The sequence below is a fragment of the Anopheles funestus genome, chromosome 2RL (genome assembly GCF_943734845.2).
Source record: "Anopheles funestus chromosome 2RL, idAnoFuneDA-416_04, whole genome shotgun sequence".
NCBI classification, from domain to species: Eukaryota; Metazoa; Arthropoda; class Insecta; order Diptera; family Culicidae; genus Anopheles; species Anopheles funestus.
The window spans coordinates 54,285,336-54,309,867 of NC_064598.1; the positions used below are offsets into that span (position 1 = coordinate 54,285,336).

Below are 24,532 nucleotides of genomic sequence, written 5' to 3' on the forward strand. Positions count from 1 at the left end.
CGCCAAAAAAAATCGTAGTGATGATGACAAAGTCCGTCATCAGACACACTCAGCGAGCTATAAAGTGGAAGGGTAAAAACCATCAGCAACCCCCCCAAAACGGTCACTTGCTAGAGAAAAGCCAGAAGGCCACCAGCATACTTTATGAAGGAGAAATGAGTAGCTGTCAGATGTGGTAAACGAAGTTCCGTTCCAACAAGGTTTCGGTACGGTGAGGGAAGAAAATCATTTATAATTTACCACACAGTCGTTAGCCAACATCATTGGTTTAATTTGGCATTGTTTGGGAGAACACTTCCTGCTGCTGCTGCTGCTGCTGCCACTGCTGATGCCGCTGGTTTGGAGTCACCATTCGCCTTCCAGTCGTCGGTATGCAGGGCACTGATCGTTTAGCGATGTAGATGTTCGTAAGGAAGGAGCATTTGCCTTCAACATTATCCACATTCCGGACACTCCACTGTCGATTCCATTGCCCGTTCCCCGTAATCCACTGCCCGCTGGGTGTGATAATGGAGCGATTGATAAACTATTTTCCACAGAAATTCCAACGCTCACTTTTCATACGATTGGAATGCGCTAGGGGACCGTTTTGTCGTTGAATAGAATGTCTACGGTGAAGTTGGTTGCACATCCGTTCGGAGAATGTGAAAATGAAGACGACCATTCACCGATCACCAATGTAGCACAAATAATCGAGACTTTACTGTGGGCTGCGTGGTTAAAATATTGTTTTTTTACATAGACTAAGTTAAAAATGGTATTTCATACAACCAGTATTACAACTTACAATATTATCTAATGGTAAATGGTAAAGCGATTTTTCGGCGATGTTTCAGATGTGCAGTCATGCTCCCACCATAATACACAATAAATTTTGAATTATGTCTATTTATGAGATTAAAAATATTTAATCTCTTAGCATCTTATTAACAAACTTATTCTTGTTTCAAAAAGAGAGTTTTTAACCAAAGAAATCGAATGCATATGGAGCGGCTGATATTAGTGTAAAGCGTATCATGAGTGATTTCAACGCCTCTAGACTAGTGGACTATTCGTTTAGACACCAAAAGCTCATTCTCTGGATTTGGTGGGATCCGCTTTAAATCATATATTATGAGATGCAATACTGACCACGATCAAAATGTTTTAGTAAAACAACGAAGAAATCAAAGCCTTATTACAAGGAAAGGCACGATCAACTCTTTCTTCATAGATATTTGTTTCAATCATTAACCATTTTCTTTAAAACTCTCAAACATAAAGTATCATTTGTTCCCATACGATGGAACGTGATCATCCCAATCCAATATAAAGAAATAATAAATTGTAAATTGTATGGAAAATTCTTTTCCATACAAATTTTATTATGCAACAATGTTTTTGCAATAAAGCCGAAAAATAATATTTGTAAAAAAAATTGTGATAAATCATCGAAACAATTTTTTACAGCAAATACAAATTTATTCAGCATTTGTACATTAAACCCAATACGTATAATTCAATTAAAGAACTTCAATTAGAGAATTAAAGAACACCATTGGCAACGAAACGGTAGTACGCAAGAAATGCAGTACGACAAAATCAACAAATGATGGAACAAAACGCAAGATTGATGAACTTGTTGGAAAGATTCCGCATTCAAAAAGACTAATATCAAGGAATTCAACTACGATCCTGATAATGGGTAGTTTTTCGATGGATGGTTTTGAAAATATGATAATTTTTTCTCGAAGGATGGTGTGAAGTTGAACGATGCCGCAAAAGTTTACTGCGGATCAATTTAAGAGTTTGATTTTCCTCTCTGGACTTCACTCTTGGAAAAACGAAGATATAGGTCGCTTCCAAGCAAGATAAAAACGCTGATGAATGGAGCAAATTAGAACGCTTGTGAAAGAATGTAAACGTCTTTAAAACTTAAAACAAGATACGGCAATGGTGTAACAGAAGTAGATGTCGATAGCATCTGTCTGTACACTCAAACGGAAGAAGTCGAAATATGTAAGTGGATTCAAAATCGAAACCAAGTGGCAAATATATTTTAAGAAAACACCGGAGACACCCTGTTGGCAGTGCGGTGGTGTACATTTTGTAGATGAATGTTCATTTAAGAAATACAAGTGCTTGGGCTTTAAGAAAATCGGACATAAAGAAGGCTACCGTGGTTGTAATACATGTTCAAAGAAAAAAAAACGCAAAATGAACGGTGTATTTTCCATTAATAAACTTAGCAGTTGCCAGTCCCTAGTCCTTGGAGTGCACGCCCAATACAGTGATGTAATAAGGGAAGGTCCAGGAAGCTGGATATTTCTATCATACCACTAATTACAGAGAGAAGAAGAAATTAGCAGTAAATCGACACGAAAATATGTTAGTGTAACGATCAAGGACTCCATAATCACTCTTTAGTTTGATGCAACGTGTGTGATATCACTATCATTTTTAACAAGAATTGGATCAAGAAGCTTGCATCATCACCATTAAATCCTATCATTCCGAGCGCAACTACAGCGGACTTCAAGTGCTTGGTGAACTTCAAGGTTTCACCTTAATGTAAATTTTTCCCTTGTAAACAACGTAATGATCGTTCGTTTTGCACAAGAAATCCAGAACACCTAATAATACTATGGTCGGAATAAAAACAATTAGCAGTAGATTTGAAAAAATATTCCAGAATTCCATAAAACTCAAACACGCGTGAAACAATCATTCACAATTCTGGAATACACAGTTAAACGATAAATAAGCAATAAGCAAAAGTTTTTGCACTCTATCTACCGTTTGTGCGAAATTGTGGAATCGTTGATACAGTGCCAAATCGGATGGTACTGCCAAGGATTTAACCTAAAATAGATCGACGCAATGCCGAAGGGAGCGTGGATGCTGGCGCGAAACAAGCTGTTAATTTCTTGTTTATTAACAGCTAAACGAGTTAAAGGGTTAATTTAATTGGCGGACTATGGGTGGACTTTTCCCAGCAAAACAGTACCCACCCGGCGGCAAATGATGATAGCGATAATAAAGGCAAGCTATCGTGGTTGATGGAAAACGCCGAGGAAGGAAATTATTCTACGAAACGAACTGTTACTAATCCTTTTCTCCTTCGGGCGAACTAGAGACGCGGTACACGGCGGAAACGCCCACGGATCTCAGGTTGCTTTTACGGTTTCCCAATGGATGGAGTTACTTTTTACACTGACTAATTACCGTACAGACATCGATTGGCGTAGGAAATACTCAGCAGAAGTTAGCTTCAAACCCGGAGGTAAAAAAACTGTTTCTCTTCCCGATGATAAAATCTAGTGCAATAACTTACAGCGTGCAGTGCAACAACATCCGGCGTTGAATCTGATTTGGGTACGATAAATTATCGACATTTTATCCTTACTGTGGATGAACGAACTATTTTCCTGCATCCTAACTGTAAAAGATGAATTTCTGAAACGCTGCTAGAAGCAATTTGCAATACAACGTTTGGCATCGGTGTCGATGGTCTTACTTCTAGGAAAATGTGCAATGTACGGAGAAACAACGTCGCAAAGGCAATACACCAACGATCGCTTCCAACCGATGTGCCGAGAAGTGTTGAAGAGTGCCCTGAAAGCACTGCTATCATAATTGAATCATCAAAATTTATTCGATTACAAAATGGTTCGCTTTCATGTACTGCGCCATCATACTACAGCACGCCTTTGAGCACTTCATTTTAGTCTGATTGTCTTTGATACACCAGCACGACGCAGGTGGGCCCTGCGGTGCCCAATTGGCCGAATGGCTTTTGGAGCAGCATGAAAAAGGGAAAGATTGTGGTTCCGCTTTTTCTTCTTTTTTTTGCTAGATCCCGAATGAATAGATCAATACACCACACAAATCGATCGGTGAAGATGGTGGTACAGCAAGGATACGACGATGATATTAGATGTAATTGCGCTCTGCAATGCCCTCCATACATCAAGCGAACAATGTTCGGTCGGAGATGATGAACCTTTCAATCGATCGAAATATCTTTCACACGGAATTATTATCTTATCCTTCATCTTTTGTACCTCACAATAAAGTCTTGCAAGAACGGAAGTGCTTGTGCAGACATTTTACCTTGTAGTGTAAAATATTAAATTCCATTGTTAAAATTTTTCACATATTTCGAACATATACAACAACGAAACATCCCACACCATGATATGCTGTAGGGAAAGGGAACTAAAATTCATATCCAACAACACCGGCACTATTCTCGAAACAATTAGAAGATAATTAAAACTCGCTCTCCAACGAAGGTGGTTCGAGTTAAAGTAAAATCTCAATTAAACACACAATCAAAAACTAACAAACCAAACTCAGTTAGCTGTCGTCTATCTTCCGCTTCCTGCTACGAACACCACCGTGGCGAACGCAATGTTTTGTCTTTATTTCCTTCGACCCTGTACCCCGGTCTATACTTAAAGTAGAACCGGTAAAAACATTGGTAAATGGTTGGGCTAACCAACCCACTTCCGGTACGTTTGGGTATCCGTGATGCAAATGCTCTGCAGTGATGCGACCCGTATCCAGCCTTAGAAGGGGAAGGACAGAATTGACAGTTTAATTTCAACTTTCATTTAAAACTAAGATAATTCAATTACCTCACTGTACTGCTACAGGGAAAAGAGCACGTGCACTATGTATATACGCTAGTCTAGTCTAGTCGACGGTGAGTTACCACTCTCATCATGATCATCATCATTTTCTTCACCGAGCATGGAAAACGATACCGACACCGCCATGGCCCCCATGGTCTTCGCTTCGTGGGTAAGCACCGTTGATTTTGTTATTACGCAAAGAGAGAGAGCCTGTGCACCGGTAACAGATGATGCCATCGAGGTAGTACTTTGTCTTGAGGATATGATGCTGTGGTTCAACTGTGACCGGAAACTTTGCACTTTTTTGACATGGAGCAGCTCGTTGATAACTGCCCTAGGGTCGTAACTAGACTATACTTGTTGAATTCCTTACCGAAATGGTGTGTTTATGATGACTTTCTGGACGAACGAACGAAACAAAAAAAAATTTTACTCCTTCTGAAGCACATCGTACTATGGCACCTTAATATCATTTCGTTGAAACGAACATAGTACCATCAGTGTACGGGTATTCGTCCATCCATCGATTACAGGTATTGGCTGGTACAGGTTTTATGATTCCGCATTTCGAGCCGACCTGCTCTCCATTCGTTGCTCCATGGGATGTTCATCCATTTTTCTTCTCCTCACTACTTCAGTGCCAATCATCCCGGAGTTTCTTTACGACATTAGACACCCGGATGCACCGCTGGCCAGCTTTCCTAAGACACCACCAACGACACCGTGCGAGAAGGAAGTGACGACACCGTACAATGGAATCGATATCACCACGCAAGGTTACGGTAGGTTACGGATGGCCAGCCTATTGCTGCTACTCACCAACTCTATGGCAAGAGTTGTTTACTTTTTTTCGTTCGTTTTAATATTTTTGGTCCATTATGTTGCGCTTCCAGATAATGCCAGTTGGTACGCGGAACGGGAGGAACGGCACAAGGAGCTGGTTGAGGAAACGGTCGAGGTTGGGCTTATGTTTGCGTCGAAAGCATTCGTCCAGCTGCTGGCTAATCCGATCGTTGGACCACTGACGCACAAGTACGTACCTGGAGGTTCTTGGGGAACTGTAGAACTTAGCGATGTACCTTGATATGTCTTGATTCTATATTTGCCTTTTATTTGTTCTCCTCACAGAATAGGTTACAGCATCCCAATGTTTGCCGGATTCGTCATTATGTTTATCTCTACTTTAAGTAAGTATCCGCATTCAATGCGAAGAATATTCATTTGGAAATAGAACAACATTAAATCACTTTTGTACATTTTCACTATTTTCCTATTACTTGTTTGGTCAGTTTTCGCCTTTGGAAGAACGTACTCCGTACTTTTCCTGGCCCGAGCATTGCAGGGTATCGGTTCGTCCTGTTCGTCGGTATCGGGCATGGGTATGCTGGCCGATCGCTACACGGACGACAAGGAGCGAGGCAACGCGATGGGTATTGCGCTCGGTGGGCTTGCCCTGGGCGTACTGATCGGGCCTCCGTTCGGTGGTATCATGTACGAGTTTGTCGGTAAATCGGCACCATTTCTCGTGCTCTCCGCACTTGCCCTCGGTGATGGGCTGTTGCAGCTGATCATGCTTCAACCGTCGGTCGTAATCGAGGAGTCGGATCCACCATCGCTCAAGGCGTTGGTCACCGATCCGTACATTATCATTGCGGCCGGTGCCATTACGTTTGCGAACATGGGCATTGCCATGCTCGAACCATCGCTACCAATCTGGATGATGGACAACATGGGTGCGAGTCGTTGGGAGCAGGGCGTCACGTTTCTTCCCGCCTCCATCAGCTACCTGATCGGTACCAATCTGTTTGGTCCGCTAGGGCATCGTATTGGACGGTGGCTGGCAGCTCTGCTGGGTCTGGTTATTATCGGGTTGTGCCTGCTGTGTGTAAGTTGCGCCAAGTTGCGGACGGTTGGATGTTCTGCTGTTTTTAATCAAACGCTTTTTTACTCCTGTAGATTCCGATGGCTACCTCCATCAACCATCTGATCTTGCCGAATGCTGGCCTCGGTTTCGCCATCGGTATGGTCGATTCCTGCATGATGCCCGAACTTGGCTACCTGGTAGACATTCGACATTCGGCCGTGTACGGTAGCGTTTACGCCATCGGTGATGTGGCATTCTGTTTGGGATTCGCCATTGGTCCGGCTCTCAGGTACGGCAAGTGTATATTTGTGTGGAAATTAAAACTCAAGCAGCAAAACCAATGATCCTTGGACGAGATTCTTTATTTACCAAAAAAAAAAGTAAAACTGACCCTTTTCTCGCTTTCGTTGTATTTTCGTTCTAAAGTGGCACCTTGGTAAACACCATCGGCTTCGAGTGGATGCTGGTTGGGATTTCGATCCTTTGCTTCGCTTACGCACCGCTGATGACTTTCCTGAGAGCTCCACCAACCAAGGAGGAAAAGAAGGTAAGCATCAACGGTATCGACAATGCTGGCCTCTCGCTTGAAAGTGGGCCGTGTACATCGGCCAGCGAACCGACTGCAAACGCTACGACATGCAATAGCAGCGAAAAATCACAATCGAACGGGAAAGTTAAGAACGGAAATGGTGGCACCAATAATGGAGCCTCCGATGCAACGGTTGATTGCCGTGACAGTCCGCATGGGGGTGAAAATTACGTGACGAAGCTTTAAGTCTTCCAATACGTAAAAACCATCTACTCAAATTCTGCTCTCTTTCTCGGTTCTCTCTCTCTCGGTTGCCCTATTTAAGCACATCAATCGTAATCTAAAAATCTCGCCATCTTAAGAATACATGCAAAGTGTCGAAAAAAAATAGCGTGATTTAAGTTTTTAGTAGTGATGTAGCTATTAGTACTTTTGTTCCCTGATTATCGGTACATTAAAATGCATTTGAGTGTCGATTGAGTTGAGTTGCTACAAAGTATTTTAGTTGTAAGATGCATCGATATCCTCTGTTTGTAATCAAATAAAGATTTTTAATAATAATTTTAGAATTTTTTTCTAATTTAGCTTTTTGCATTGTTGCATGATTTAAGTTGTTTTTTTTTAAGAAATTTCATGGTTCATATAATGGTTTGTATATTTTATTTTATTCCAATTTCCGTTTCCAATTTCTGTTTTATAAACATTTTTAGTAATAATTTTTGTTTTTTTGCTACTTCTTTTTTTACCTTGTTGCTTGATTTAAGTTGTTTTTTGAAGAAGCCGTACGATGTAATCATGGTTTGTATATTTTATTTTATTCAAATTATCTTTCTGTTTTATTTTGTTTCATTTAATTAATTTCAGCTTTTTAAAAAGATGTTACATCTCAGTACGAGAGCTATTTCATGGTATTGTTCCTTATCGTGCGTTGTAATATATGGCCATCTGGACACGCGTTGGCCGCGATGCACCAGCTACGTGATAAAAAAAAAAACTATGCAAACGGGTCTTACAGTACAATGTTAACTACTGAATAAGAGGAAATCTGGAATAATAGTATATGGCAACACTAAAATGATCTAAAAAATAACGTTTCTGTATGTTGTTTCTCTTCCAGTCACTCATCGTCGGAGAACGGTCATCAGTGCGTTACGTCACATACCAAAACGAGGAAGAGGATGAATAAAGCCGTACTAAACTGTATTTTAAAACTTTATCTCATTAACCAATATTCATCCGCAGAGTGTGTACACTCGACGGAACTTCAAAATTGAATCGCTATTAAACAATAACCAATACCAAGAGACCAGGCACATTTTAAAGACTGTTACACAAACAACGTGAAAATAACCACACAACAATCAAATGTGTATAATACGCGAATTTGTCTAAGCCTAACAGCAAACAATGATAGAACGGAACGAGCAACTGTCAGGAACAATAATCTGGGCCAAATGGGAGAAGATGAAAAAAAAACAATAATCACACTTGTTATGCGAAGCACAGACACGACAATGTACTCCTTTTGATGATAATGACGATCATTGGTGCGTGGGTCAGAGATGTGAATGATAAGCTGCGAAAGAATGAGCCCATGCACTTTAGTATGTGGCTTTTTATTTTACCAAACAGAAGCACAAATACGCATGTCCCGCAAAGATTCCACCGTTTACAGCATATAATGATGTATCTTGCTCTCGTAGTGTAACTCCATTACTATGAGACACTGACGATCGAAAGATGGAAGAATAAACTTTAAGCTTAACAAAAACTATAATTACTCCCTGCAAAATACTAAGTCAATCGGTTTCGTCCTTGATTTTGATTGGCACTACATTCGATGCATTTAAATAGCGATCGCTAGCGAATATGGATCGTTATGCGTTCAGCAGATCATCAACCGTCTCACAGGTTGTCAAAAGCAATCGAAAAGTGGCATTCAAAAGCATCGATCGAAATCGACCTAGCCTGCTGCGACCAGACGAACCTACACTAAACAGGGAGTTCAGTAGTAAGGAGGATACTCGCTCGAACGGTTTGTCTGTTTTGTTTGTGCGTATTTCACGGTGAGATTTTGCCGATCGACAATACGCAAACACGATGATGCGAATCATTCTGCGTAAGTGTTTAACGTTTGTTCGATTGATCGAATCGTTAGCAACCAATATGTACGAATAGGACGGATTCCTATTTAAGACCGAATTCCGCAACTATTAGCAAATGCTGCTCCAATGTGCTTCTCGTAATGCTAAAAACATCGCACCACGAAAGAAGATACATGATATCGTCTGGTAAGCAGCATGGCTGTATCAATGCTGGAAAACATTACTTTAAAAAAACACACACATACACTATCACATGTTATTTACTTGACAACTTCAAGTCATACTATCTAACTGTTATACTCTTTGCACAATATCCTTATCATGTTTAGCTGTGGGATGTTGCAAAAATAAAAAAAAATAAAAGAAATCTGACCAAAATATGGGAAAACAAATACGATACCATTTGCATGCCCCAGCGATGCAGATTTGCAATGCAATGGGGACATTGCTCGAGCTCTCCACTACTAAAATGCGTTCGGTACTAAACACAACGCGCTACTAACCTTTCCTAAAGAAAATACAGTATAATGCATTGTTCGTTACCATACGATTGGTGTCTATGGCTTGTAAGTCTAATATACATGTAACGCAAAGCATATAGTATGCAATATTCGCAACCAAATACGAGTAAACATATGAACGAAAGACTACTTCTTGCAGATACACCAGCTGGTAACAATTGAAGCCCTGTGTCGTCCAACATCGGGACACGCGGCAGTGGTGGTGGTGATAATCTCTTTGCGAAACTTGAATGGCTGCAAGCTTTGCTAGACACTATCCCATCGCAGCTGATATGAACATTTGGCACATTTTATAACACTTAACTACTACGTAACTATCTTTATAGTGTAAAATATTAGTTATCGAAAAGAAAAAAAAGCAAACTAAATCAACTAAAATACATTGCAGTTAATCCTAGGACAGGTATCAAAAGGCAATACAAAAGGAAACTATCAAATACATAACTTCACCTTTCCATTAAAAAAGATCACTAATATGGTATCAACCTATAAACTGAGGCAAAATAGAAAAGAAAATCAAACGATTAGAACACGTTTAACTTAACATTTAAATTGACGAGCTGAGACAAATAACTTACGCTACGTTATTCTAAAGAACATTTATCTATCCTCTCATTCTTATACTATATAAAGAAGAGAAAACCCACGGAAACAACAACAAAGAAAAACTCATTGATGATGATGAATTGCTGACTCAATCAAAAACTAACATCAATCGAACATCGATAATGCGTTGTACAGGTTTTGTAATATGATGTCAGACATTTGCAAGCGAGAAGAATTTCTCGTTTAGATATACCATACCTCCTGCTTGTCGAAAATTTCCCACAAAAGGACAAAATTAGCGCGACGATCACTACAGAAAGACAAACACACAAACAAAAGAAAACAGCTCTGAAAACATGCATATTGTTGTTAAAAGAGCAATAGACCTGCAAACCATCAAATCCAGCTTTCTCCATGTATTACCAATTGTTGTGTGCTAAACTTTGTGTTCCGCTGTGTGCGTATGTATTTCTGATTATCTGTTGTCAATCGTTGTGCACATCACTGTTACAATAGGACGGGCGAAACACAGCTGTAGAAAAGAAAATTCGGTCCACCGTGAGCCGTGTTATTGTGAGTTAGACAATAACTTTTTGCTGATGTATCTTTGAACGAGGAAAACGTTTGAACGAATCTTATCCACACATCCAAGCATAAACGAATGTTATCGAACCTTCCAAACATCCAAACGCATTTAGTACTTGCGATGTGCTAAAAGTGCATAGTAATAGCGTTACTTACTATTATTGTGCTTTAGTACCGCACATCTGAATGTAACACTGTTCATTCGTTGATGATTGATCTTACATTTGAAATAATTTTGGAGCATGAACAAAATACTCTCCTATGTCACTATTCGATTAGTTTGTATTAAGTTATCGCTGTTATATACTGTGCTAACTGAAGACTCGTGCACGCGAAACATATGTATGTATCTAATTAACTATCAATACAAGGCTGGTATGGGGTCACAGATTCACAGAAGTTCGTATCTATAGGTAGACGATCGAATTGAATTAAAATCACACTAAACTACTAAACATTAGTCCATTAGTCGATAGATACTAATGAATTGCCCATTGATTTCGTGCGTTACCAAAAAGAAGTCAAACCATAATTTATGTAATGAGTAATAATCCCTATCATAAAACAAATTGTGTTATCAATTCTATTATAGCCCACACATTCTCTCCCTAATGTATACTATAGTTTGTGTGTAAGGTTCCACAGTAAAACAAAAACACTAATTAACCAACGCAAGTAGAATGAATGTCGATGCCATATGATGAATGTTGTTAGACATGTTTTTTAAAATGTAATACAAATGATCGGGAGCTTTATAGTTCCGCATAGCCCACGTGTTAAGTTCACCTTTTCATATGTTTTGCTCTCATTTAGAACCTAAAACTAACAAACCTACGATCAACACGAATCTCTTTAAGACAGTTCATCTATATTATGCATTTGTGCGAAATATAATACAGAATAGCTTTATGAGTAGTACGTGAAACAATCCACTATCACTAACAAATACAGAACAAAAACTAGAATAGAAAACAGAAATGAAAAACAAAACGCGATAATCGCGTACGCTCCAAACAAACGTAGCACCGCCTAACTTCGTTGTTGTAAAGCATGGTAGTACTAATCTACATGTTTTTAGTGCTTTAGCGACAGATTTTGAATAAAGCAGATGGTGGAAAGAGGTTAGCCAAAGTAATACCAATATTTACAAGTTATTGAAATGCAAGATATTCCATTTGTTGTACTGTTTGATATTCAAATTCGACCTAGGAATATCATTAAATATACAACTGATCCGTAGATTATGCTGTCAAAGTGGATAAATATGAAGGGAAAAACGAAAGAATGTCATATGCTAAAGTAATAATTGGTAATATTATATATATACAATTTATAATACCAAACAAATCATGTAGTAGATACTCTCCAATATATACATATATATAAATATACAACTATATACACTAGGTATGGAAAGTAAGATATGGATATATTATATATGGTGATAGGAATCTATAGGAACGATGTTATAGCGCGATTGGCACAATGTTTTGCAGTGGACCGTAATGGTCCTTTTTTAACACGCGTTTATAAGTGTATCCATTGCTGTGACTAAAGCAAAGACAGGAAAATGTAACATTTAACTAGTAAAACAGTGGTAGCTGCTGTACGTGAACAGAGGCAAACGCCTGCCAAGCAAAGCCGCTATTATAACCATGCTGATACTAATATGTACAATCAAGACGAACAAAAATGGGGAACACAGAATAAAGTTGTTGGTGACATCTATTGCGCTGGTATTTGTTTATTTATTACTCTTTGAGTACGCTTATGCAAACATATTTACATACTCCAGAATCTTTGGATCGCAGCGAAAATCGTGCATGATGGTGTGTTTCAGCATACAGTACTTTTCGTAGATCGCTATACTCTCCTCGCTCACGGTCGGAATGGCAATATCGTTCTGAATATCCTTCTCCATCGTCCCATTCCCAATGATAATTTCATTGTTGCATATCGAAAGTCCACCACTCTCGTTCATTTGCGCGTGGCGGTTGTACTGATGTGGAGAGGACGGTCTAATTGGCCCTCCGGATGAGCTACAGATTCGATTGATTTCAGCATACTTTTCATACCTGATTGTAACACCAAATTAATACATTAGTAACATGCAGCATTTAAAACAAAAAAAAAACATTACCACAATACATACTTTAGCATGTCCGCTTTTTTGGGCATTCGTATTTCAAATCCGTATATGTCATTCGTCATTGGAAACATGGAGCTCAGCGTTACTGGATCTTCCGCACGGCTGCTATTGTTACTGCTGCTTGGTGCAGTGTTGCGATTGCTTTTATCCTCTTCGTCCGATTCCGATTCATCTTCCGAACGATCGGACGATGAGCTGTTGGCCGAACTGGTCGACGATTGCCCGGTCAGTGAAGGATTTTTCAGTGCCGTGCTTTGCTGTCTGCGAATTGGCTCAAACGGACTAAAATGGGACCGGAAGGCGGGTGCCAGGTTTCGTGACAAATGGCTCAGCTGATAGTCGATGTGCTCCTCGAACGAGGTGAGCTTGTAATCGTAGTGGAAGTTTGAATAGTAATCAATTATTTCTGCATCATTCGAATGTATCTTGATCAGCTCCTTCACGACACGATTCTCATCACTCACTGCTTCCGGCAAACAGTTCATTACGAATGGACTAACCCATTGTGTGAGTGGGGTAGATGATATTTGCCTGATTTCATCAAACCGCGAATTGTGTATGTAGAAATCCGTCTCCAGATCCCAAATGTGTAGAGGCTCTGTAAAAGAACAATTGTTTGAACCGATGGTTTCGTACGACAGGCTTTTAAAGCAAAACAATTATAACACCCGATACTCACTGTTCACCTCCGCTTTCGAAGGAATGTAGTAACCGAGGAATAAATTGATGCTGTGCTGTTTTTCCGTATCGCTGAAGGTATTGCTATAGTATCGGCTAAGGGTTTGCATGATGTCATTACCTTGTGATGCCCATACGGCTGTCTTCCGGTAAGTTTTAATCCGGTGCACTAGTTGCGAACCACCGTACTGTAGCGCCAACGTATCGCCATGATCTTCGTAAAGATTCTCAAGCATCGTTATACAATCTGACTCGAACTCTAGTTTACGTTCCTTCAAGAACCCTAAATCATACAGCTGGTGTGCCAAAACACATTTCCCAATCGCAAACTGGGCCGTGTTGGTACGATCCAGACAGTCGACACAGTTCACCCGCACAATCCCAGTCTGTCGTTGGCTGCGCTCATCGTCCAAATAGAACATGCCCGTTTGCTGAATGACAGTTTCAGCTATCTTTGCCAGCTTTTCCATCACGTTTCCCGTACCTCTGCTTTTGCGTGCCATATCGAAATCGATGTACCTTATGCGAAGGTGCGGAGGGAGAAACTGATTTAGATAACTCACCGTCGAATGCATTTCTTCGCTAAGCAAGCTTTCATGTCGACGTTTTTCTCTTGTTTTCACTAAATTCAGTATAATAACGGGTGCACCGTAGTGAAACATTAGCCGCTGGTAGTGTTTTCCCGCCGTTTCCCCATATGGATCGGAAAGATCGATAGCAATCTGGGGTTTCGGGACCATTTTGCTAACGTCTTGCGACCAGTGCGAAGGCACTGAGCCTCGCAGCTGTGTGAAGCTACACATGCGATTGCCATCCAGTACGATCTGTTCCGTTTCCACCTCGTTCGCTACATCACCGTGAAAATTAGCACCACGTTTGAGGAATCGAGTACCGGCGTACCGTGTGCTCCGGCGCGCTATCAAGCAAACGTACACCTGTCGACCAAATATACTGATGCTCGACTGGCTGATGAATCCGTGTATGATTTCTAGCATCCAATCCTTGTGTATAACGTCCCGCATTGGCTTCAGATGAAACGCATTCCAAACGAATCGTTCCCGCGACACTCCCCGGAATGCGTATGTAACTTTTTCACCGGTTCGGTTGTGCCAAACGAGTGGTTCATCTTTGACAATATCGCACCGTGTACCAACGAACTTGGGAGCGGCCAGATTATATTGCAAGCTGTGGGTAAGGTCATAGCTGTAGCTGAAGTAAAAATTGCTATTTAGATCCACATTGTTAAACATCTTCACGTAGCGCTGCTCCAACGGGTGCATCTGTTTGCTGGATGATTCGTTCACGCGAATCATTGCAGTATCCTTGATGGTATAGATTATATGCTTGCCAATAAAGGCGCATCGTGTGCGCTTAGTTACCAGTATCAAATAGTATCCTTCGAGGAATTTTACAAAACCCAGTACGCCGTACGCACTGATCGATCGGATGAAGGAACGCGACTGAACAAACTTACGGATGTCACCCTTTTCAAGCTCGTTTGGATTTTCATAGATCGTCAGCTCTGGAGCACGCCTATCAATTTCTAGTACGCGAAATCGTGTCTCCTTACTGTTGCTTCCGATAAGGTAGAGTTTCTGCGTTGAAGAAATTACACACATTAGTCACCAAAAAAACAAGCTCCCGCTGGGTAACTAAAATGCACCTACCGCTTTCGTCTCGAATAAAGCCACCTTCTGTATCGAGCTTATTAGTGGATGAAATCGTACACTTTGATCCATTGTTAGTATATTGCAAACTTTTCAATTAGTATTTAACCAAACATAAAAGACAAAATCGCACCGTTTCCTGCCTCCACTTGTTATGAACAGTTCCCCATCTGACAATTTCCGAAGATTTTATATTGACCTCTCGCTTTTTCATCATTCCATCTCGCTATTTTTGAGTGTTTTTTGCCGTTCGTGCCCTGTGGTGAGCGGTTTTGTCAATGTGTTGGTGTTGATCGTGCTGACCGAGCGACCCGAGTGTGATTTTCAAACAACCCATCTGGCAGAAAGACACTCACGGAGCTCATAAAATGATCGACTAATCGTTCGACCAGCTAAACGACTAGCGAAGTTATTGCGAGCGCACACACACAACGCCCACGCCCTGCCCACGTCCACAAGTAACTTCGTAGAAAGCCGAACCAAACCCTCTATGCTTACTGCACGCTTAAGCAAAACAACGCTTTACCGAGTGCTACCCCGAATGCAGCGTACGTGGTATTCTAATGCGGATCGCAGGTATAATTTCCGAATCCTCTTTCACTTCGCGAAGATCCCAGGTATAATTCCCGGACCCTCTTTCGCTTCGCGATTTGTGGACGCGTCCAGGACAGGACCCAATTTTTTTGAAATTTTGTATGACTTCGGCTTTTTTGGGCGTCTCATGAGCCGCCGTGTGTGCGCTCGCATTCGATCGATATTTCCGAAGCGACCCGACCGCGCGTCGTTGAATCCGAAGCAACCCGATCGCATGCGCCGATGAATCCAAAGCGAGCCAATCGCGTGCGCCGTTTATCCTGAGCGACCCGATCGTGCGCCATTTCTTTCTCTCGTCGTTTCTTTCGACAGTCACGTACACAAAAATTTACACTTCAAATATTTTTTTTTATTTCACAATATTTTTTCACAATATTAACAACTATTGTTAATTCACTTTTTTTATTATTTTTAACTATTATAAATTAGTAAATTAATCACATTTATCACTTTAAAAGAACAAAAAACTTCAAAACACGTATACGATGAAATCTTGGCTGTAGATGAACATCCTTCCTGCACTGTTCACTGTTGCATGATGTTGCGGCTGTCGATGCTGTTTGATTCCACCCTTGAATGGTCTTCTGAAGCACTTGAAATCGAAACACAAGAACATAATTAGCATCGAATAAATGTGCTGTATATTTTTCAACACTTTTACATACCTTTGAGGACACAGTTCGTTGATAATTCACTATTTTAAACCTCCTCAAATCAACGCGTCCATTTCGCACTCTTTCGGATCACGAAGTCCGGCAACGCGGACTGTGTGCATGTGCGTGTTCCGCGTTTGCTTCTTCCTTTTTTCTTTGTAAATTGTTTGAAAATCACACACGGGTCGCTCGGTCAGCACGATCAACACCAACACATTGACAAAACCGCTCACCACAGGGCACGAACGGCAAAAAACACTCAAAAATAGCGAGATGGAATGATGAAAAAGCGAGAGGTCAATATAAAATCTTCGGAAATTGTCAGATGGGTTTCTGCCAGATGGGTCAGTCCCCTCTATGGAAACTGTCATTGTTTCATCGACTACTGTGCGGTGAAATTCACAACACTCGACGAAGCATTTGTTTATGTTTGGACATTTTGTATCTTTCTTGCATGGCCGAGAAAACAGTATTGCAATTAGATTAACAAAGTGGACCGGCCGTTCTTCCGCGAATAAAAAAAATGTTTACCCTTAATTAGCTTTGTTTATACATACTTATGTATAGAAGTATAGAAGTGTATCAAATGATCACTAGTTCTTTTATTTAAGCTTTTTACGGATTCATCTCAAATTTGCAATTTGGAAGTGCTTGCTTTAGCGTTTTTTCCACCTCCTGCATATTTTTCACATACGGCAAATCGAAGGTTTTAACATGCTGTAGCTTCGTAAGCTGCTTCAGTTGCAATAATCCGTGATCGGTAACATTGCCACACTTGGAAATTTGTAATTCTTCCAGTGTGTTGGCTACGTACCGCAGCTTCCACAGCGCTTGATCGTCAATGTACACACCGTTATGCAGTACCACTTTCCTCAACCGGGTCAGTCCTTCGAGATGATCGAACCCGATGTGCATTATTCCCGAATCTGTTCCATCGAGCTCTTCCATTAGTACCGGTAGCGATTCTTCCGGCAGCGCATTGAAGTGTACATGTGTTCGGTTGTCTTTGACAAATTTTGCTTTAGCTCCATTCTTTAGCAGCCATTCGGCGCAAAGTCGATCGGGACCAACCTTCTTCAGTCTGGCACGGTCCACACGGTTAAACATCATGTTCACCCAGCCCCAAAAAGGTCGGTTCAGTGGTTTTGTTTGCAGAGCCATCGGCTTCACTTGCGAAAGCGCACCCAACATGGGTCTTACGGTTAACATTGTCTAAAATTTGAAACAAACATGAGTTTACATTAGGTGCAGTTTTCATGTAAATTTAACTCACCGAAAAATCGCGCTATTCCTGGAGAAGATGTTTGATCACCCGGTTATGTTATGCCGGCACAGAGCGTTGTACTGAACAATTTGACAGTGATGTGTAAACAAATTGTATTGCGCAATCGGCAAGGGGAAAATTAACAAACGCAACAGTGCGCAGAATCGTGAATCTAAACATCAGTAGTCTAACCTTTTCTCAAGTAACGCGGATTTCCCCGGAACACAAAAAATTAGCTCATCCGTAATTGAATATTACACTACTTTGCCCAACATCTTTAAAAACTTTAAGAAATTTTATGTGTTCTGAATCTTTATCAGGGTTGATTCTTTATTTAGTTGTAATTTAATTCTCCGCATAATTTCTTAATGTATATAACATTCTACCCGATTTTATTGTACGTAAAAAAATGTAAAGACCTATTTTTCCTTTGGCGTCCCATCGGTATTCCGTGTTGTACTGCTGTTACTCTGTTTTGTGCCCGTTGACGTGGACACAATGTTGAACTTTTGCAGCATTAAATTCCGTCCCACCATCGAAGATGAAGCGCTCGCAGCGGAAAGTGCCGATGTGGTAGTTTTGATCAAAATCTTATTGCTTCCGGTGATCGGAATGCTGCTACCGGTAGTACTGACACTGGATACCGGTGTACCCTGCACGATGCCACTGCTGATTGATTCTTTCCCTGTCAAGGTTTTCTGTAGCTTATTTCCACTGTACGGATTGATGACGTTGATGGTCACAGGAGTCCCAGTCACAGTGTTTTGCTTCACACTACCACTAGGACAGTTTACGAACCCGATTTTGCTGCCAGAAAGCAACTCGCCCAAATTCTTTACTACTCCACTGCTGGAGCCTGGGTTTGTTAGGGATTTGGTCAAAAGCACCTTCGTAAATTTGGCTCTACCACCTGCTCCAGTTGTTACTACCGTGCCTGCAGTATTCGCTGGCGAAGCACTCGATGCAACCGCTACGGGCAGAGTAATTTTTGTTCCCACAGGCATTATCATACTGGGATCGACGGGTTTTAGCGTGCCCTTATTAATGACAACCAACTGTTTCGACTTTCCAATCGCTAGGGGCATACTCGTGGATGGTTGTTGCAGCGTAATAAATCGATTGCCAGTCGGCTGCGCTGCAATCGCACTGGTTTCTGCATTTCCAGACGATGGAGAACCTCCCAATGTTGTAACGGTTGTTGTTGCCGCAACACTGGCTGGCCGAATGTCTTGCTTCGGCTTTTCTGGCGAACCTTCTTGAATAACCCCATCGTTATCGGCAAATACAATGGGAAGGTCAAAAATGTTTGTCTCGGACAGATCCTTGGCAGCTTTACTATCTCCGGTAGAGCTGAAAACTGTCGGTGCAGATCCCGTGCTGCGTACGATAGTAAACTTTGGCGGACTACTTATATCAGATGACGATATGCCACTATCGTTCCCTCCCGGGCCTGCATTTCCTATCACGGATACGACTGGTTTGGAGGTTGATTTGATGGAATAAAATTTCTGCGTTGTTCCAGTAGCTGGTTTCAGGTGAATCAGCTGATTAGATTCGATCAACTTCACATTTACATTACTCTGCTGTTGCAGCACTCCGCTGGATAGTGTAGTGTGAGCCGAATCTCGTTTCAGCGCAGGAAGTACAATGGGTGTGCTAGCCCTTGCGGAAATAATTTGTGTAGGGCCAGACTCATATTTCAGCACCTCGTCGCTATTTGCGAGCGGTAGAATTATCTTCTCGCTCTTTATTTGCTTCTCAGGTGTTGTTGGCAAAATGCTCTGAATCGCTGTGTCCAATGCATCTTGCGAAGACTGAGAAATAGATTGGTTCAACTCTGGCGGTTGACTGGATTTGGTTGGTCGTCGATTTTGTGACTTTTTCTGCTGCTTAAAGTCAGCCTTAGGATCTTGGGCGTGCTTTCGCTTTCGTTGTGCCGAAGGATCGGTTTCGTTACGTTGCGCTTGAGTGAGAGTTTCCGGTTGGAATCCACCATTTATGAATTGTCCAACCACACCGGATTGTTTCGTTCGTGGTGGACTCACTAAGCAATTTGTAGCAAATTCTGCTATCTCGTCGGCAACCATATTATCTACCATCGATTGGGTAACTCCTTCGATTTTACGCTTCGTTTTAGATACACGAAGACATTCGTCTGCAGCTCCTACCACGACCAGAGACGTTTGGGTAGACATACGATCTCGCAGCATTTCTATTTCTTCATGGCTAGAATAGAATAGAATAGTAACAGAGAAGTAAATTCGTTGTAATATGTTACGATCGACACAGTACAATTACGTTGTGATCGATTAAGTAGCATTCTTACCTGGCGCGAGCAGAATTTTGACCAATGACAAATAATACAGGACAAGTAATGTCCACAATGTGATCATCAGGTGTGCCACGAACTCCGTTGTACGTGTTGTATGAAAATCCCAAGCAAATAACACAACTTACGGACTCCACCAAACCGATCTGAAGGGCAATAGCGGAACCAGCATCAAAGCCAACCAAAATTATGGATCGATTGGGTGTGTTGCTGCGCACATGCTGTATTTTAGCGCGAGTAGATGTTACCATATTTTCTGCTAAATGTTGTAGCGATTGTTTGTCGATATTAGTCTTGTTTTGTGAACCTTGTATCGGTATCACCGAAGACATCGTGGCAAACAGGCTAAACCACTTCTGTTGGCGAGCAGTCGGTTGCGAGAAATTGGGAACCGATGGCACTATAACGATGTACGGCTGACCGGGCAGCTTTCGATTTTTGTGTGATACTATCGGTTCCCATGGCTTCTTGAGCACCGGGCCCAGCAGCTCCTGGCCTACATTAAGGGTGCTGCCAAAGATCATTTTGTTCACCAACAATGGCAGTTTGGCGTGCAGAGTTTGCAATATATCAATGTAAATGGCCAAATATGAGGGTGGCAGATTTTCCATCAGCAACATATGAAGCCACTGGGTGAGTCTGGTTTCCCACGAAACACTCGCCAGTGCCTGCCTGAGCCGGCTAACCGATTTATCAATGACCGTTCGGCGATGCACTGGCTCATGTTGTTTTTCCGTGTTTGTAAGCCTTGCCAACCGGTCCATATCCAGTAGTCGCGCTACACGATCGAACAACTTAAACTGTTGTACTGTCCATCCAAACCTAAAATCGAAATCTCGCAGTTAGCATAACGAAGCATGTTCATAAATCTTGTGTAGTTCTTACGTGTTTACTCGCTCCTCCCAATCTTCCTCATCCGACACGGAGTTTCTAGCGGTAACAACAATGTTTTCACTTTCCTGCATAGCCCGCCGTGCGCTTTCCTCATTGTATGACGGAATCGGTGGATTATATGACTCCTCCAAATCAATACGCTCATCGTGCGAATGCGTATGACATGAGGGACACTGTGGCGGCCGATGTATCATCAGTGTTCGAGTCGTTGCGGTTTGACTGCTTTCCAGCAGGCGAAAATCTCGTGTATAACTATGTTCCATTGTAGGCGTCGTCGTGATGCTTGCTTCTAGCTTCCTTCCCAAATGCACCCTTCACGTAACAGGAAGCTCTTTTTTGTATGCGCTGTTGATTGTTGATTAAAAGCTGTGCACTACTATTATGAAACAGGTTGTTGATGATTTTCGAAGCTATACTCGGTAGAAATTATATTAATTGCGTTTTAATATGCACAACGCGAGAATCTTGCAGCTAGCACAAACAAAATAGCGTTTTCACGACTGACAGCGCACTCTGACCGCACTATCGGTCGCAACTAATGACATTTGAAAGAACCCATTTTAGAACATACAGAACACCGTTTAGAACTATTGAAAGCGTTGTTAGAAGATAAAACAAAAATAATCGTATCAACAACTTACACAATACACAATATGCAGTAAAGGGTTTTATGGAAACATTTAAAAAAACTTGAATTAAACTTTCATTGCACATCAAGCTTGGCGTCCTTTCGTCCAAAAGCAAAACAGTGTTGCCATATGCCAGTTTTTTAATTTTTTTTTCGCACCACACGGATTTCGCACTGATATTCGTTTTTGTTTGTTCATATCTTTTAAGTTCTTTGCTCACGCACATTTTACTTAATGCACCGTTCCGTTTATTCAATATTCAAAACGTTACACAATTTATTGCATTTATTTATGGAAATGCGTGCCAAGGTAGCTAAGCATATCTCGAATGCTGCACATACCTTGTGGAGGATTGTTTTGATTTTAATCATTATTTGAAGGAAAGCGCGTGTAGAACTGCTGGCAAAAATAGTTACCTATTTCACCTAATTGCTACACTTACGAACAAGTAAGGATGGATTCGGCTCCGCGCATCAAGCAAGAACCAAGTATGGATTCACCATTCATAGAGAAAAGTAGCAAACTAATTAACAGTGTAACTATGGACGCAACAGTGAAAACCGAGCGTCTACAATCATTCCGTGAACCACGGGATCTTACTCTTGCCAATGGGCGCACAACAAAACCTCCGGTAAACAAAAAAGTCTACACCCCAAATTTGAACGCAGTGAGAAACAAAAATACGTACGTCTAAAGTCGAACTACAGTATTCGGAGAAGCGAATGTGGGAGAACCATGTATTTACAAAAAATATGTTGTCCATTGTAGAGACGTGAAAACTGCATCCACGGGTCCAAAAAGCAGAGTTAAGACTGATCGCAATAAAAACGATAAAGACACTAGGAACAAAAAGGCAGCAATGATTCAAACATCCGGTATCTTTTCGGATGGTTTGGCTCAACGTTGTCTGACCCGAGCATCCAAGTCTGGTACGTTGCCACTCGGTAGAAACCCCTACCGCCCTTTTACGAACATCTCCCTTAATGATCCTAGCATTTTATTTATTAATCACTGCAGACAAATCTAGTTCTTCGAAGGAGCCAGGAGATTCAATTCGAAAACCCGTTTTTGCCAAAGCGGACAACAAAATTAATGTGGAAGTTGAGCATAAATTGATACAAAATTTGTACAACGACAACGATGATGTTGCGGAACTGGATACAAAATTGGAAAATGGATTGAAATTACCAGTAAAGCTAGAAAACTGTAAGTTTAAGCTAATCCTAACGCATCATCCAGCATCTTTAAACGATTCATTTTCTTTACACTCCATTTAGCTGACTACAAAATCAAACCTCCAGAGGTTAAGGCGGAAAGCATTGCTGAGTCCAAGTTGGATCCGTCGAACTCGGTTGAAAACGTGCTATCGGGCGAACAGACACACAATATTTTCCTTTTACAACTTCCCGATGCATTACCTGGGAAGTGCGACGGCGTTGACAAAGGTACACCAAACGGCAGTGATAGTAAATTGGAAGCCACAGCTAATGGTGAAGATGTGCCACAGTATTGTACAGTGCGGGATTTGGCCGAAGGTTATATTGGTAAAATAATTAGGTATCGTTCAGGGAAAGTAAAATTAAAGTTGGGAGACATTATGTTTGACATCGACCTCGGTATGGACACGGGATTCTTGCAAGAGTTAGTTTCTATCAATACTAATCAAGCGGAACGCAATGGCAATATAATTAACATAAGCACTATCAACGCAAAGCTAAACGCATCCCCGGACTGGGAATATTTATTCAAGAATTCTACATGAAATATACGGTTCTAGGCGGATATCTAACTTTGTTGATTGGTATCTTTAGGCAAACCATCTGCAGCTCGATGCAAGTTTCCATCACGGTCTAGTGCAAAGTTGAAAGTGGTTGGCTGCACCAGTGCTAGCTCGATTGCTTTGTCGATGTTTTCACGCGTAATGAATGTTTTCGACAGTTCCTTCTCTATGCGCACCTTCGCTTCGACCTGCTCCTTTTTATCTATTTCCCTTTGCTCCTTTAGAACTAGCCTTTCCAGTATATACTCCTTGCGAGCCGCCCGCTCTGTAACCAGCCGTTCTTCGCGTTTAGCAGCAGTTTGCTGGTTCCACTCGTCGTTCCTGCGCAACGCTTCCTGCCATTCCGCTTCTTCTTGTTCGGGAGTTTGCAGTACCAGACCGGCGCGAGAAACTAGCTTATATGCTTCCACTTCATCCCGCAGGAAGTTACGCACCGCTTTCATCTGTGTACGATAGTTATTGTGCAATCGCTTTAACTCTTCGATTTCTTCCTCGATCTGTTTCTTGCGCTCTGGCACGCGGAACAGTTTGCTTTTGGCTGTACCGAGCCAGCGCGGTTTTCGTCGAAAGCGAACTGTTGTGTATTGAAGTAGTGCCACTGCTCTCGATTTTGTAAAAACACCAGAAAAAGCTGCCGCCAAGTTAGCCATCGTTAAGGCGCTTTTCTTTATGGTACACCAGACACGTTTGTTGACTCTCTGGTGATATTGAATAACATTAGGTACTTTGAAGTACAGCTGCGGATTGGATTCAAATGACATTTGAGGAATACAAATCCCAACGCACAAATTTTTACAACTGCAAAAAGTATTTTTATAACAAAAACCTTGACTAGCAAAAGAGAAGCGAGTTTTTTTTTAATTCTCAATATTATCCACATTGCAAGTTTGCAAAGTTTCAAGAGAATAACCTGATTCTTTTTTATATTAAAAAATTACAACAAACAAGCGCAACATTTTTTGCAACCAGCTCAGTTTAGGCTAAAATTCAATTCAATCTTGCCGAATTACATAATTGTGTTGTGAATCTCTTTCGTTCAAAGAATTAGGCTGGTGGCACAGCTCCATCGCTCCGATTTTTTCGCATATGCGAATCGCAAGGTATGGCACAGCTCTTCCGATTTTTCCGC

At 41.3% G+C, this 24,532-nt stretch overlaps 5 protein-coding genes across 9 annotated transcripts in view; 2 read left to right on the forward strand and 3 right to left on the reverse strand.

The window, feature by feature from the left end:
- Nucleotides 1-12,494, forward strand: part of LOC125763197 (synaptic vesicular amine transporter) — a 32,121-nt gene extending 19,627 nt beyond the window's left edge. For 4 of the 5 annotated variants that reach the window (XM_049426050.1, XM_049426052.1, XM_049426051.1 and 1 more), the window contains 6 exons: nucleotides 5,255-5,398; nucleotides 5,510-5,648; nucleotides 5,745-5,803; nucleotides 5,906-6,501; nucleotides 6,573-6,769; nucleotides 6,907-7,570. In XM_049426050.1, coding sequence (XP_049282007.1) covers nucleotides 5,255-5,398; nucleotides 5,510-5,648; nucleotides 5,745-5,803; nucleotides 5,906-6,501; nucleotides 6,573-6,769; nucleotides 6,907-7,255 — 1,484 coding nt within the window. In that variant the 3' untranslated portion in view covers nucleotides 7,256-7,570. Of the gene's footprint in view, nucleotides 1-5,254; nucleotides 5,399-5,509; nucleotides 5,649-5,744; nucleotides 5,804-5,905; nucleotides 6,502-6,572; nucleotides 6,770-6,906; nucleotides 7,571-8,126 lie in introns of those variants that run through there. The other variant, XM_049426054.1, reaches the window with a different exon arrangement.
- LOC125763194 (polyphosphoinositide phosphatase) lies at nucleotides 12,474-15,420 on the reverse strand. Its single transcript, XM_049426047.1, has 4 exons — nucleotides 15,261-15,420; nucleotides 13,595-15,188; nucleotides 12,919-13,513; nucleotides 12,474-12,841 (listed from the first exon to the last, which is right to left on the reverse strand). The coding sequence occupies exons 1-4, from the start codon at nucleotides 15,330-15,332 to the stop codon at nucleotides 12,535-12,537; spliced, it is 2,568 nt and encodes an 855-aa protein (XP_049282004.1). The 5' UTR covers nucleotides 15,333-15,420; the 3' UTR covers nucleotides 12,474-12,534.
- Nucleotides 15,421-17,087: 1,667 nt separating this feature from the next.
- LOC125763710 (KAT8 regulatory NSL complex subunit 3) lies at nucleotides 17,088-21,546 on the reverse strand. The gene is made up of 4 exons (XM_049427105.1): nucleotides 20,986-21,546; nucleotides 20,098-20,922; nucleotides 18,195-19,997; nucleotides 17,088-17,717 (listed from the first exon to the last, which is right to left on the reverse strand). The coding sequence occupies exons 1-4, from the start codon at nucleotides 21,255-21,257 to the stop codon at nucleotides 17,123-17,125; spliced, it is 3,495 nt and encodes a 1,164-aa protein (XP_049283062.1). The 5' UTR covers nucleotides 21,258-21,546; the 3' UTR covers nucleotides 17,088-17,122.
- A 419-nt stretch (nucleotides 21,547-21,965) lies between these two features.
- On the forward strand, nucleotides 21,966-23,412 carry LOC125763706 (DNA-directed RNA polymerase III subunit RPC4). The gene is made up of 4 exons (XM_049427100.1): nucleotides 21,966-22,307; nucleotides 22,392-22,552; nucleotides 22,641-22,829; nucleotides 22,901-23,412. The coding sequence occupies exons 1-4, from the start codon at nucleotides 22,078-22,080 to the stop codon at nucleotides 23,383-23,385; spliced, it is 1,065 nt and encodes a 354-aa protein (XP_049283057.1). The 5' UTR covers nucleotides 21,966-22,077; the 3' UTR covers nucleotides 23,386-23,412.
- LOC125763708 (probable 28S ribosomal protein S26, mitochondrial) lies at nucleotides 23,339-24,150 on the reverse strand. The gene has a single exon (XM_049427102.1). It carries the CDS (start codon nucleotides 24,051-24,053, stop codon nucleotides 23,409-23,411), a length of 645 nt encoding a protein of 214 aa, XP_049283059.1. The 5' UTR covers nucleotides 24,054-24,150; the 3' UTR covers nucleotides 23,339-23,408.
- Nucleotides 24,151-24,532: the final 382 nt, after the last annotated feature.

Excerpts from the sequence above, each read along its gene's own strand:
- LOC125763194 (XM_049426047.1), bottom strand. The coding sequence starts at position 15,332 with ATGGATCAAAGTGTACGATTTCATCCACTAATAAGCTCGATACAGAAG. Across the intron at positions 13,514-13,594 it reads TTCGAAAGCGGAGGTGAACA|AGCCTCTACACATTTGGGAT; the intron begins GTGAGTATCGGG and ends GTTCTTTTACAG. Across the intron at positions 12,842-12,918 it reads AAAAAAGCGGACATGCTAAA|GTATGAAAAGTATGCTGAAA; the intron begins GTATGTATTGTG and ends TGTTACAATCAG.
- LOC125763706 (XM_049427100.1), top strand. The coding sequence starts at position 22,078 with ATGGATTCGGCTCCGCGCATCAAGCAAGAACCAAGTATGGATTCACCA. Across the intron at positions 22,553-22,640 it reads GACCCGAGCATCCAAGTCTG|ACAAATCTAGTTCTTCGAAG; the intron begins GTACGTTGCCAC and ends TAATCACTGCAG. Across the intron at positions 22,830-22,900 it reads ACCAGTAAAGCTAGAAAACT|CTGACTACAAAATCAAACCT; the intron begins GTAAGTTTAAGC and ends CACTCCATTTAG.
- LOC125763708 (XM_049427102.1), bottom strand. The coding sequence starts at position 24,053 with ATGGCTAACTTGGCGGCAGCTTTTTCTGGTGTTTTTACAAAATCGAGA.
- LOC125763710 (XM_049427105.1), bottom strand. The coding sequence starts at position 21,257 with ATGGAACATAGTTATACACGAGATTTTCGCCTGCTGGAAAGCAGTCAA. Across the intron at positions 19,998-20,097 it reads CAAAATTCTGCTCGCGCCAG|CCATGAAGAAATAGAAATGC; the intron begins GTAAGAATGCTA and ends ATTCTATTCTAG. Across the intron at positions 17,718-18,194 it reads GATGGGACGCCAAAGGAAAA|AATGTTAACCGTAAGACCCA; the intron begins ATAGGTCTTTAC and ends CAAATTTTAGAC.